The 13,122-nt window shown below is 36.8% G+C and overlaps 1 protein-coding gene across 2 annotated transcripts in view; it reads left to right on the top strand.

Moving 5' to 3' along the window:
* The window catches only part of DENND2B (DENN domain containing 2B), a 76,142-nt gene that overhangs the window by 42,431 nt on the left and 20,589 nt on the right, over positions 1 to 13,122 (top strand). For both annotated transcript variants that reach the window (XM_070957464.1, XM_070957465.1), the window contains 3 exons: positions 6,521 to 6,598; positions 9,790 to 9,930; positions 12,972 to 13,120. In XM_070957464.1, the coding sequence (XP_070813565.1) occupies positions 6,521 to 6,598; positions 9,790 to 9,930; positions 12,972 to 13,120 (368 nt within the window). The remainder of the gene's footprint in view (positions 1 to 6,520; positions 6,599 to 9,789; positions 9,931 to 12,971; positions 13,121 to 13,122) is intronic.

The following is a 13,122-nucleotide window of genomic DNA, read 5'->3' as shown; positions in this document are numbered from 1 at the left end:
TAGTTCACTTATTTATTAATCTCTTTCTCACACAACATGAAACCAACAACCTTCCTTAATAACTCAGTGGGACTGTGGAAGACAACACTAGAAGTCAACTCAAGACAGCTCACACAAATGGCCAACAAGTGCGGCTGTGGCATATGCCAAAGTGATGCAGTGTCCTTGCTGCTGTTCTACATAGGTTTGAACCTCCTCAGTCAGATAATCATAAGGACTGGATATGGATACAAGTTCAAAAGTGGAACTACGAACAGTACCTGTTCTTCATGGATGACACTAAATTGTATGAAAGTTGTATGCAAAGAATGTACAAGACAGTGATTCACTGATCCACCTGACATAGATCTTGATGTCATCCATGCAGAGGAGATGATTACCTGACTGGGGGGGTTCAAACTTATGCAGAACAGCAGCAGGCACAGTGTATCATTTTGGTATACACTACCTCTGCACTTGATGGCCACGTGTGATTTGTCTGGAGTTGACCTGTAGTGTTGTCTTCCACAGTTCCAGGCAAGACAACATAGCCAAGTCCTGAAGGCTTTTCAGAATTTGAAAAGCAAATTCAGAATTAGAAAAGTCTAATTTTGGGGAGAAGAACATTCCATAAAATAGGCACTGAGACAGAGAAGACACATGGTGAAGGTTTCTGGTTGATGGTACCTGCAAAATGCCTACCCTGCCAGATCTTGTGAGGCAGGCTGATTTAACTGGGAAAAATGGTCCCTCAGATAATCCTCAGTCCCATGCGATGAAGGGGCTTTAAAGGTTATAAAGCCAGCATCTTGAATTGGACCTGAAAGCCAACTGGCAATCAATTCAGCTCATGGAGTTAGTTAGCTTTATTTCAATTATATGCCATGCAGAAGATGTTATTCTCAGTCGTTCCAGAATGTACAGCTGCTCCTTGTTTAGTGGCTACCTTGTTTAGTGACTGTCTCAAATAGGATGGCAATTGAAAAAAACATTTTCTGCACAAAATGTGTACTTAGAATCAAATTTAATGTAGCAATAGCAACAACACTTAGTCTTATATACTGCTTCACAGTGCTTTAAAGCCCTCTCTAAGCGGTTTACAAAGGTCAGGATATTGCCCCTAACAATCTGGGACTTCGTTTTACTGACCTTGGAAGGATGGAAGGCTGAGTCAACCTTGAGCCAGTCAGGATTGAACTCATGACTGTGGGTACAGCCTGCAATACTGCATTCTAACCATGGCTCCTGACCACAACATACTCCAGAGTGAGAGTAATGCTGGCACAGCTATATGAGGGAAATTTATCTAAATGGGATGTCAGCTACCAATGTTTTTCACATCTCCTTCTCTCCCTCCCTCTTTCTCTCTCTCTCTCTCCTTTGCTTTTGATTTAAAGAACAGATTGAAGTTGCTAAACAAGGAGATTGTCTACTAGGATAAGTGTGGCTATCTCAGGGGAGAAGATTTCAATCAGATTCCATGATAGAGAAATGATCTATTCATAAAAGGAGAAGCTAATGGGCTCTCCTTCTCTTGACGCACCTAAGCAGGGATATCATAACTATTTATTATGAATGCTGAACTTGCATTTTGCATTGTAGATCTTGTATTGAACCTAAAATAGGAAAAATGTTTCTGAGCTTCTTTCAGTTCTATTATTCTATAATGAGCCAGGTAACCAAAAGATATTGTATGTTACCTCTTTAATACATAAATAGTGTATACAACGAGTCTTATTTATGATCTTAAGGAGAAACCCAGCTTTCTTGGCAAAGGAATTGTATTTGAATATTTGTTATTATTACTGATAGTGTCCTGAAGCTAAGGTACCATATAAATGCTGTTAATAGTAAATACTGTAATTAAAAATAAATAAACACAAATAAGATCATTTAACTTTCCAAGTTGTAGAGTATTTTTCCCCCTGAAATTTTGTGCTACATTTTGTGCAGGGTATTTTTAGTTTAGTTTTTTTGTTTTTTGTTTTAAGCAAGGCTATCTTCTAATGTTTATTTCTCGTTTACTCCACACCTAGTCTCTGTTTGGCAGATATAACCTAGAATAGAGTATTTCTGGAGAAAATGTTAACAGAAATGAGAAAGTATATCCTCACATGATGATGATACAGTGCTCTCTCTGGATGATTCTCCTTAGTTGCAGCAGCAGTGATTGATCATTTACACTAGTGGAGCAATTCACAGTGGATTCTGGATGCTTACTAGGTTGACATTTATCTAAAAAATGCTAGTGGGGCTAGATGGAGGACCATATGGACACTGAGAGCATGTGGAATTGCAGATAACTGCTGCTACTATACCAAGCTTTCTATTTATTTATCTTTATCTAGCCTTATATTTATTCTTCATTCTGACAATACACATTCATAATAAGCTTTCTGATCTATGCAATGTGATCTGAATTTGTAACAAGTTCATAACTTAGAGGGATACAAAATAATGTTGGCAGTTTATGTTGAGTAACGTCTGGCACTGTCAGGTTCTGCTTCCAGTCCAATTTTTGCTTAATATTCTCATTTCCGAAAAAATTAAGTTAGACAAGTACAGTTGTCAGATTCCTGCAAGTAATATATACAGCACAGTCTCATTTAATAACTAAATGCTTTATTGCCTTTACATAACTAATTGTTTTAAGCTGGTTCTGATGACTGCCATTAATATTTTCTTGACAAATTCAACTTTGATTTCTGGATGGCTACTTTACTTCTTGGGATTGTTAGAAATTATATTCAAATACTTCTGTTTGTATGGTTAAATCTGTAGTTCTAATTAATTAAATCTTAACAGGAGTTCCTGGTATCTTGAATCTAGAAAGTAGAAATTATTTGCAATCCCTGGAAGTTTGTTCTTGCTTTGCTTGTTATATATTTCAACACCTATATGGAAATACCTCTGCTAGATGAGATCAGAAGCCTAGCTACTCAACCCTTTTTTTTCTATGGGAATCAGATAGTGTATCCAAAAAGCCCACAAACAGAATAAGAGCTCAAGAGGTCTCAGCCCTTAATTGTCCCACAACCAAGAGGCAAACAGCCTACAGTACTAGATATAACGTGTCTAATTTCAAAGAACATAGTGAGATTTAATTCTGAGAAAGCTTTTTAGGATTATTCTTCACCCATGGTGAACTTCTTATGCAAGGAACTCTGACAACAATACTTGCATCTTCATTCTGATTGAAGGAATTGGCTCATAGACTTGCAGCAAGATTTGTTTGAGTCAACTTTAAATAACCATTTTAATGGAACATATTAAAACATAACATTTAAACATTTAAACAGAAGTATTAACTGCTGAGTGTTTTATAGTAAGGTGTTATAAGATCAAATGCTTCCCTACTTAAAGTCAAAGGTTGATGTTTCCAGGTGGGAAAATTGATTTTGATGATAGGGTGGGTTTTTTTTCTATTTACTATTATGTAAAGTTGACAACAGTTCAAAGATTGTATAGAGTTTCCCTGATGCACTGCTGACTCATACAGTCCAGCATTGAGAAGCTTCTACTCAGTTAATGAATAATTGCTGGTTTCACTTAGCACAAAGACTCTTTAATGGGGTATTTCATGCCTTTCCACTGTTTTTTTTTACAAGTCAGAACTATTAAACTAGATTAGAACCTGCTTCTTTAAGTGAAATGCTACATGGGATCCTTACCTATGATCGTCCATTGATACAGAAAGAAATAAACAATATATAAAAGTTCATATAATAAGTAATCTATTGAATGTCTAGGACAAACAGAGAAAAAGTACAGTAAATCCAGATTCCTCTGCCACACTTACTTTTTTAGAATTAAATATTCAGTAAAAATATAAGAACTCATTTAGATTGCAAATTGTAAGTATCAATAAGACAAAAATTGTATTTTAGAAGGTCATAAGGTTGATTCAGATATCTTTAAATTGATAGCATAAGACAAAAAGAACTACAAAAACAAGGGAGAATAGTGAGAGTCTGGACAGAATTAATAAATATTATAGTGTATAATTTGAAACATTTGCTAGGCTGGGTTTATAAATTATTGGTAAGATATGGCTCCAAATCCAAAATAAATCAAAGATTGCATGAATGGTGAATGTAGTAATAGAGATGAAACGGAGAGGAATACTCAAAGAAGAATATTAAATGTATTCCAAATATTAAAGAGAATTGGATAAGAGGTTTTATTGTTGGTAAATCATACAACGTCTGATTGCAAAAATGGATGACAATGACAATGATTGCAAAATTGTTAGAAATGTAATTCATATTAGATTGAAACTAATTTTAAAAAGTAAAATTTAAAAAATAAAACTGAATTTTCCATTTAAACTTGCAATATTCTTAATCTTACTAAACCATATACTTCCTTTAAGTATACCAAATTAGCTTTGCTAATATATTAATTGCCACAATATTTCTTACTGGTTATATTGTATGAAACTTTCTTTGGAGAAATGGCTAACTAAACTTCCCCATGTTTAAGACTATATTAATTTCATTTGCACAAGAAATTCAAAGCTTATCCTTTACAGCTGTTCTAGGCATTGTTGATCATGTAACAAGAACAACAAGATCTCATTGTGTTTTGCGCCTTAATTGTGGGAAGTGGATAATTTGAATGGCCCATGGCCACACAGACTATTTGACGTGCTTCAGCCTAACTCACTTTAGTAGGGGTAGCTGGGAGGCACAGAACTGCATGTTATACAATAGGAAGTAATTCAGATGATTCATTTGACAAAGGAACTTATATGAAAACATCTGAGCAGAACCAATGAATTTAGCCATATACAGAAGAGCTGCATGAATCTGCCCTCAGATTCAGGTCATTTCTGTTGCCATGTGGCTCATTGCTTGAACCCTACTATGCTGGATCAATAAAGCTTCACAGAAAGGTGGCTGCCTCCTGTTCTCCAGAGATGAACCTTGGTAGAAAGGTCTCCTTTGTCTCATATACTAATCAAGATCACAGCATGCAGGTTTCCTGTAACTACAGAACTCAAATAACTCACATTAACTTTATTATAATCCAACCAGCTGCTCTGCTTAAATACGAAAAAAAGGCTGTGTTTTGGGAAAACAAACTTATCTGAGAAATAGTGAACTTGGGAAGGGACTGAAATTATCAAATGGCTCTTCCCATCCATCACCATTAGAGTTAACAGAACTAAACATTTCAGCCAGTCAAAAGCTTTTTCACTCTAGTGTGCTCCATTCTTTGGCATCATGATTTGTAAACACAATGTGAATCAATGCTATTGATAAAAAGAAGTTAACTAAAATATGGGCCATGAAGGAAGAGACATTTGAGAAGTAAACATACTTAAAAAAAAAGTGACATTATAAATTTTAAAAAAACATTGAAAAAAATTATATTTCATGGGGCCACAGCCTTTGATTTAAACTGTGACCATTATTGTTTCTGCTATTATATAGGACCAGGAATGCAGTGTTTTTACTGGCACTCAGCAAGATAGCTCTTAGCTGGTAGCTGTCCAGGACGCCTGGCATGCTTTCAACATTCCTGCAGATTTGACACAATGATTTTAACCCAAATCCCACATGCTGGATATAATCTCTTGATGCTTTTAGAGGGCCTTTTTATACCTAATATGGACAAAGATTCTATTTTTTCAGAAATATGACGTCTATTAAGCAGCAGGTCCTGATCCAGAAATAGATTCATCTGTGTTCACTTAGTAACATAGAGCTTTTATGATTTTTTACTGTAGCAGCTCAAACACCTGTTGACCGTCTCAGCATCTTCATTTTAAAACATTAATCTGAGTGATATGCAAAAAGCAAAATAATTTGATCATCTAGGGTAAAAAAAAGTAAAAGGCCATAAAAGTCAGGTTAACAAACAGGATTCTTGTTTAAATTCACCATAGCTTTTGATTTAATTGAAAATGGAAAGAAGTGTTGTATCTAAAAGAAGAATCCCCTCAGGGATTGATTATTCCTTGTTGTTGAACCTGGCCCAAAATATTTTGCCCTCATAGTGGTTGCACAGTTGGACAGGAGAAGGAAAATAAAGTCAACCTGTTTAGATCATGCCATAGTTCCTGGAATCAGTTCTCTGAAATATCATTGTTTCCTGATTGCATTCATTGGTGTAAGAACTCTGTTATGGGTTCTGATATATTGTGGATTCGGCAGGCATATTAATTAATGAAGTTCATAGCCATGTCCATCACAGTATATTTGACCACAGAATGGTACTACTGTTTATCCCTCTTTTCCAATCTTCCTTGTGAGTGGTCTGGATGGTTTCACTCCATGTGCCATGGAAAAATGAAACTAAGTTCCAACTTGCAGAAGTTGTAATTGTGGCTGGTTTGACTTGGGAGAATGCTGGAGTGTCTCCGTTGTACAGCAATTGTCACAGGAAAAGAGGGCTCCTTGTGTAATTGGTTTCCCATCATAGGGAAAGCAGTGTAACTACTTTGAGGAAGAATGGCAGAACAATGATACAAAAAGCATAATCCTATCTGAAAATGACTTAAAAGGTGATTCAAATCTCATTTTTTTCAAATTGGCAGCCAAGTGGAAAAGGACCACGCCTGCCTGAAGTATATTGTGTCATCAGCCGCCTGGGTTGCTTTGACTTATTTTCCAAGGTAAGCTGGTCTTTCAGCATTGTCTTTGTTTAGCTACTGGCAGAAAACTTTTATTCAAGAAGGAGCATTCTTTCCTTGATGGGTGATAACAGTATCTTGGAATGATTTTGCTGCATATTTTTAATCACTTACGTGGTCTTATAAATGAATGCTTTATTATTTCTGTGTCTGAAATACATGTCTTGATGCTTTTTTGTTTCCTAAAGTTACTTTGGTTGAGTTGCAGTTCTGGATGCATATACCTGAAAAGATGGTGTGGCATAGTGCTGCTAATCCATTATCTATTTATTACTAGAAGATTAAATGCTTGGATAGAATTATTTTTCCCAGGACATGGTTGTAGACTTACTACATATTTAATCCTTACAATCTATACTGCCTGAAATAATCTACCAGGAGAAACAAATGTATACACACTGATTTGGTATTTACCAAATCTTACAGTATGTAGTAACTTCTCCTCTATCCTGGGCTACAGATTGCTAAATAGGGATTGTATGTTGAAACAAAAAAAATGAAAGCTCAGTGAATCTGATGCTTTGTGGATGTATTTGACCTCAATAACCATAGTTCCTCTTTGGTTGGAAAGTCTCGGTGAAAGCTCCTAGGAAGGATAGGTTACATAAAGAATCTCAAGATCTTTGTATATACCAATTATTTTTTTTCTGTAATGAAGGCCAACCTTTCCCTATCTGGACCCCTCCGTTTGTATTGAGATTCAACTATCATAATTCCCAGTTAACATGGCCAAAGATAAAATTACAGATGCAACTTCCTAGGCAAATGGTTTCCCATCACTTCCTCCTCCCAAATTGGATTCAGTTTATCTGCAGCTGGGATTATTTGCAAGTATATAGGGTATTTCTATGTTGAAAATATGGGAGACATATCCTAAACACAGTTTCTCACTCATTTTCTGCTCTCTAGCTTGGATAGTGCCTATCTTATTTTGTTGTATACTTATGGATGTGGATGGTATGGATACTTATGGCATTTAAAGTATTGGTTATGTACCATCCATGTCAAACACATAGATATATTTTTCTCCATGATGATCTATCCCTAACTTGATTTACAGTGGACTCATTGCTACTGTTACTGAGTCTATCCACCTTGTTTCTTCAGAGTCCAACGTCTGCTTCCATAGAGTGTCACAGGGAATATCATTGCTTGAACTATTCTGATCTTTCTTGATACACTATAGGCACATCATAGGATAGCATACATTGAAATATATTTTTGAAGGTTTTCATAATTGGTCTACCAAGAATTAGTTTATGGCATATTTCTGGACTGCTTCTTCCTTTAATGTTGGCTGATTCTAAAATACTGAAGCTATCCATTACTTTGATAACTTCATTGTCAATTTTGAGGCTGGTTGTTAAATCTATTGACATTATATTTAATTTTAATCCCATTTTTTCATTATGCTCCTTGACTTTTATTAGTATACCTTGCAGATTCTTTACATTTTCAACTATTAGAGACATCAACATAGTGCAGGTTATTAATGTTTCTTTCTCCAGTTTTAAAAACATGCTCATCTTTCAATACAACTTCCCTTAATTTGTAGTCAGAATATACCAATAGCATTTAGACTTATATGCCTCTTCACAGTGCTTTACAGTCCTCTCTAAGCAGTGTACAGAGTCAGCATCTTGCTCTCAACAACCTGGGTCCTCATTTTACTGATCTCGGAAGGATGGAAGGCTGAATCAATCTTGAGCCGGTGAGACTCGAACTGCCGAACTGCTGGCAGTTGGCAATCAGCAGAATTAGCCTGCAATACTGCATTCTAGCCACTGCATCACCGCTGCTCTTATTCTAAATATATATTCAGAATATTATATATATATTTATAGATCTTCAAGATATATCTGATATTATATATATTTTCTGGAAAAATTCAGCCCGATCAGGATGTATTCGATCACTTAAAGGCCATTTAACTTCCTTCCAAGTTTGTTATGTACATTCAGTAAAAAGATAGACCAGTGTGGCTGTGAATGAATTAGATCATTTTTTTATTTGTAAATCAAAGAGATAAAAGTATTTTGCCACGAAGACCTCATTGTATGTTATTCATTACTTGGATTATTATTTCAATAGATAGTTTTAAATATCTTATAATGAAAAAAAAACCCTTAGTCCTGAGGATTTATTCAGTTTCAATTTCTATATTGCTTTTTTTATTCAAATAATCATCTTTTTTTTTTGTCCACCAAAGGCCAATTTTTTTACCTAAAGATTATTACTTTGCTAATTATTGCTTTGATTTCAAATAATAGTAACAATTATTTTATGTGTGGAGCTAATGTAATGTTTTAGTCTGACATTACTTTAGAATTTTTTTCAGTTTTACACATCTTTTATAAATCTCTTGCCCCTCCTTCACTTCTTTCCACTTCCCTTTTTTCTTGGTTGTGCTTTTAGACATCCATTAAAATAAAATAAAATGATTTAAAAAGGAGACTGAAGGGACAATTGTTCATTTTATGTGTCCAGTTGTAACGAACCCATATTGATCATGCTGCAATTAGTACTGTAGCAATGTGGTGAGACTTGAATTGACAAGTTTAAAATAAACTAGTGTTTTCTGTATTTGGAATAGATTCATTCCACTCCTACTGGCAACATGAGTTATTTAGTCATATGATTCATCCATTAAAAATGCTACTGTATATATATATTTTGATTCATGATAGTACGAATATTTTGAGTATTAGAAACATCTTTTCCATATTTGTGTCATTGGGAATGCCTTTCTTATATACATTTTTCTGAAGAGAGCAGCTCTTTTTGTGGAATAATTCATAGTGCCAGAACTGTGTGAAATTCAGAATTGTCAATTAGACTGAAGTAAGCACTGCCTAGGATTTGCACACCTAGGACCTTGCCTTTATTGACTAGTATGTGGTCAGGCTGTGAGAAAAGAGAATGAGATGTCTACTGAGGTGCATAAAGAGAAAAAAGATTGCAGACAGAGGAGGAGAAAACCTTGCTCCCTCTTGATTACAGTACTATTCATTTTTAATGTTAAAAGTAGCAGACAGCTTTGTATAAATGGCCCCAAGGGAACAGAATCCTAAATAGAAATGAAAAAGAGAGTTCCCATTCCCTTTTATATAGTACACAAGTGTTTGCTACTGTTTTACTTTTTTTCTACTTCTGATTTGATTGTAATGAATCAGATCCTGGATGAAGTTGAAAGAAGGAGAGGGATTTCTGCTGCTCTGGTTTATCCATTTATGAGAAGCTTGATGGAGTCACCTTTCCCTGCACCTGGAAAGACAATCAAAGTCAAAACCTTCCTGCCTGGAGCTGGAAATGAGGTAAATATATTGTGAAATAAAGCCCTAGCAAACATTCATTCTCCAAAAAAGTATTACTAAGAATGAAAGTGGATTATTAAGAGCTACCACAACTATAGGGATTGTATGCTTTTGTCACTGTTCTTTAATAGTTCCCATTTATGAAGATTTATATTAACCAATATACACTGCGCAGATGACTTTTTTATGAATTTGAATCTGTATTTACTTCAAGCTTTCTTGATATTAACTAAGAAAAATGAAAATACTGACAGGGTTTGTCTCATGGTTGGCAAGCTAGCAATCAGTCTCAGTGTTTTCTCATATAACTAATCCCTGGCTGTTACATCAGGAGCAACACATAATCACAGACAAGTTCATCTTAAAGAGCTAGCAGTGTTTCCTCTATTTGGTCACTAAAACATTACAAAGCCACTGAATCTAGAGAAGGGGATCCCCAAACTTGGCAGCTTTAAGACTGGTGGACTTCAATTCCCAGAATTCTCCAGCCAGCTATGATGGCTGGAGAATTCTGGGAGTTGAAGTCCACCAGTCTTAAAGCTGCAAAGTTTGAAGACCTCTGATCTAGAGATATATAAAATTTCTAATAGAAACAAAGCTAATGCAAAAGCTAATATTCTTATTATCAGTTAGCTTTTGTATTTGTTTATGTATCATATTAGGTGAATAATAGAATGAACCCTTGTTTCATTCTCTATATTCTCATCCACTGCATAAGCTAATACCAGCCATCAAGTTTGCGCTGAGACTATTTTAGATAGAAAAACTCAGAAATATAGACTGATAGGATGTAAGAGTTAGTAGGGACCTTGGAGATCATGTTGTCTGACATATTCCCAGTACAAGAATCTGTTAGCATCATCAAATGAGAGGTCACTCATGCTCTCGTCACCTCTCACCTTGACTACTGCAACGCTCTCTACATGGGGCTCCCCTTGAAGAGCACCCGGAGGCTCCAACTGGTCCAGAATGCAGCAGCGCGGGTAGTGATGGGAGTAGCATGGTGCTCCCATGTAACACCGCTCCTGCGCGAGCTGCACTGGCTCCCAGTGGTCTTCCGGGTGCGCTTCAAGGTGCTGGTTATCACCTTTAAAGCGCTCCATGGCATCGGGCCTAGCTATCTTCGAGACCGCCTGCTGCTACCAACGACCTCCCATCGTCCCGTGCGCTCCCACAGAGAGGGCCTCCTCAGGGTGCCATCAGCCAATCAATGCAGGCTGGTGACCCCCAGGGGGAGGGCCTTCTCTGTGGGGGCACCTACCCTCTGGAATCAGTTGCCCCCAGAGATAAGGAGAATCCAAGACCTTAGCGCCTTCCGCCGTGCCCTTAAAACCCACTTTTTCCAGCAAGCCGGGCTGGCTTAAGAAGAAATTTTAAATGTTTTAATTGGTTTGTATTTTTAATTTTGGGCCAAATTTATATATATTTTAATTGTTTTTAATATTTGTATTTCATGTTTTTTAATTCTGGCTGTACACCGCCCTGAGTCCTCAGGGAGAAGGGCGGTATATAAATTTAAAATAAAAATAAAAAAAATAAAAAAAAATGTATTATCATTTAACCTTAGTCTGAATATCTTGAACCAAAGGGAATTCACTATCTCCTAAGGCAACTGACTCCATTATTGAACAGCTTCATCCATTTTGAATTTTTTTAAATGTCAAGCTGATATCAGTTTCCTTGCAATCTGAAGACATTGTTTATATGTCAGCATTCCAGAAAAAAACCCAACTCCAAGTAAAGACGCGGAAGCAAGCATTTTCCAAAGTTCTCTTTACTAGAATAGGCAAATTGGCACATCTGGGGAAACCCGAATCTGAAAAGCCGGGTTCTCTTTCAGTAAATCAAAGCTCCCAAAACCATCCCCTTTTCCACCCAGTCAGTCATATGCTCCAATCAACATCCGTTCCATCCCGATCCAGCCCCCTGACCACTCCTTCTCCAGATGCTGGATCGCCCTGACCTTGACCGACAGGAAGAATGCTATTATGTCTACTAACCCCCTCTCCTAAATCCCCCCTCCTACTTTCCCAACCATGAGAAGGTGGCAGCATTGGAGCTTCCGGCCTAATATGGCTTCCAAAGCTGACATTATATATATATATAAACTTCTTGACTGCCTTTCTACCTCATAGAGGGGCTCTGGGCAGTGTAAGTCCCTTATTATATTAGTTGCTTACTCTCCTTTGAACAATTTCCATGTTCCAGTTGGTCAATGTCTTTCCTAAAAACTTGGTGCCTAGACCGCAGTATTCAATGTGATCTGACCAACATAGATTGGTCAGTAATTCCAATAATTTCATAAAGAGGAATGATGACATTTCTTTAAACTTTTGTCGATCAGAAGGTCGGCAGTTCAGCGGTTCGAATCCCTAATGTTGCATAACGGGGTGAGCTCCCATTATTTGTCCCAGCTTCTGCCAACCTAGCAGTTCGAAAGCATGTAAAAAATGCAAGTAGAAAAATAGGGACCACCTTTGGTGGGAAGGTAACAGTGTTCCGTGCGCCTTCGGCGTTTAGTCATGCTGGCCACATGACCACAGAGACGTCTTTGGACAGTGCTGGCTCTTCGGCTTAGAAATGGAGATGAGCACCGCCCCCTAGAGCCATAAATGACTAGCACGCATGCGCGGGGAAACCTTTACCTTTACTTAAAATGTTGACATTCTTCTGCTGATGCAATCATCACATTATTGGTTCATGTTCCTTGTGATCCATTAGTGGACCCAGATGCTACACACACACCAAAATGTAGAAATTTGAATTTGTCCTTTTTGAAATTCATCTTTCTGGTTTCTGCCCATTGTCAAGACCCTCCTCTAATACTACCTTCTGATGAATTTACTATCTCATACTTTATGACATTTGTTTATTTGATCATAATATTTTGTAACTCCTCATCCAAGTCTGGACACCACAAATATTCTGAAAAACTTTTTTTTTTACTAGTATAGAATAATTGAGCTATGTAAGATTGGGCTATGGCCCACGTTAAAATCAAGCTAATTTGAGTGTCAATTTTGATTACGGAATATATTCAGGTGATAGAGCTTCGCCGACCAATGGATTCTCGGCTGGAACATGTCGACTTTGAATGCCTTTTCAAGTGTCTGAGTATACGACAGATCATTAGAATCTTTGCTTCACTCCTGTTGGAGCGACGAGTAATCTTTGTAGCAGATAAACTCAGGT

The sequence above is a fragment of the Pituophis catenifer genome, unplaced genomic scaffold (assembly GCF_029215685.1).
Source record: "Pituophis catenifer annectens isolate HBS135680 unplaced genomic scaffold, rPitCat1.0.hap2 SCAF_1, whole genome shotgun sequence".
Lineage (NCBI taxonomy): Eukaryota > Metazoa > Chordata > Lepidosauria > Squamata > Colubridae > Pituophis > Pituophis catenifer.
Note: the sequence above shows the minus strand (reverse complement) of the source record. Positions and strands in the feature narration are given on the sequence as shown.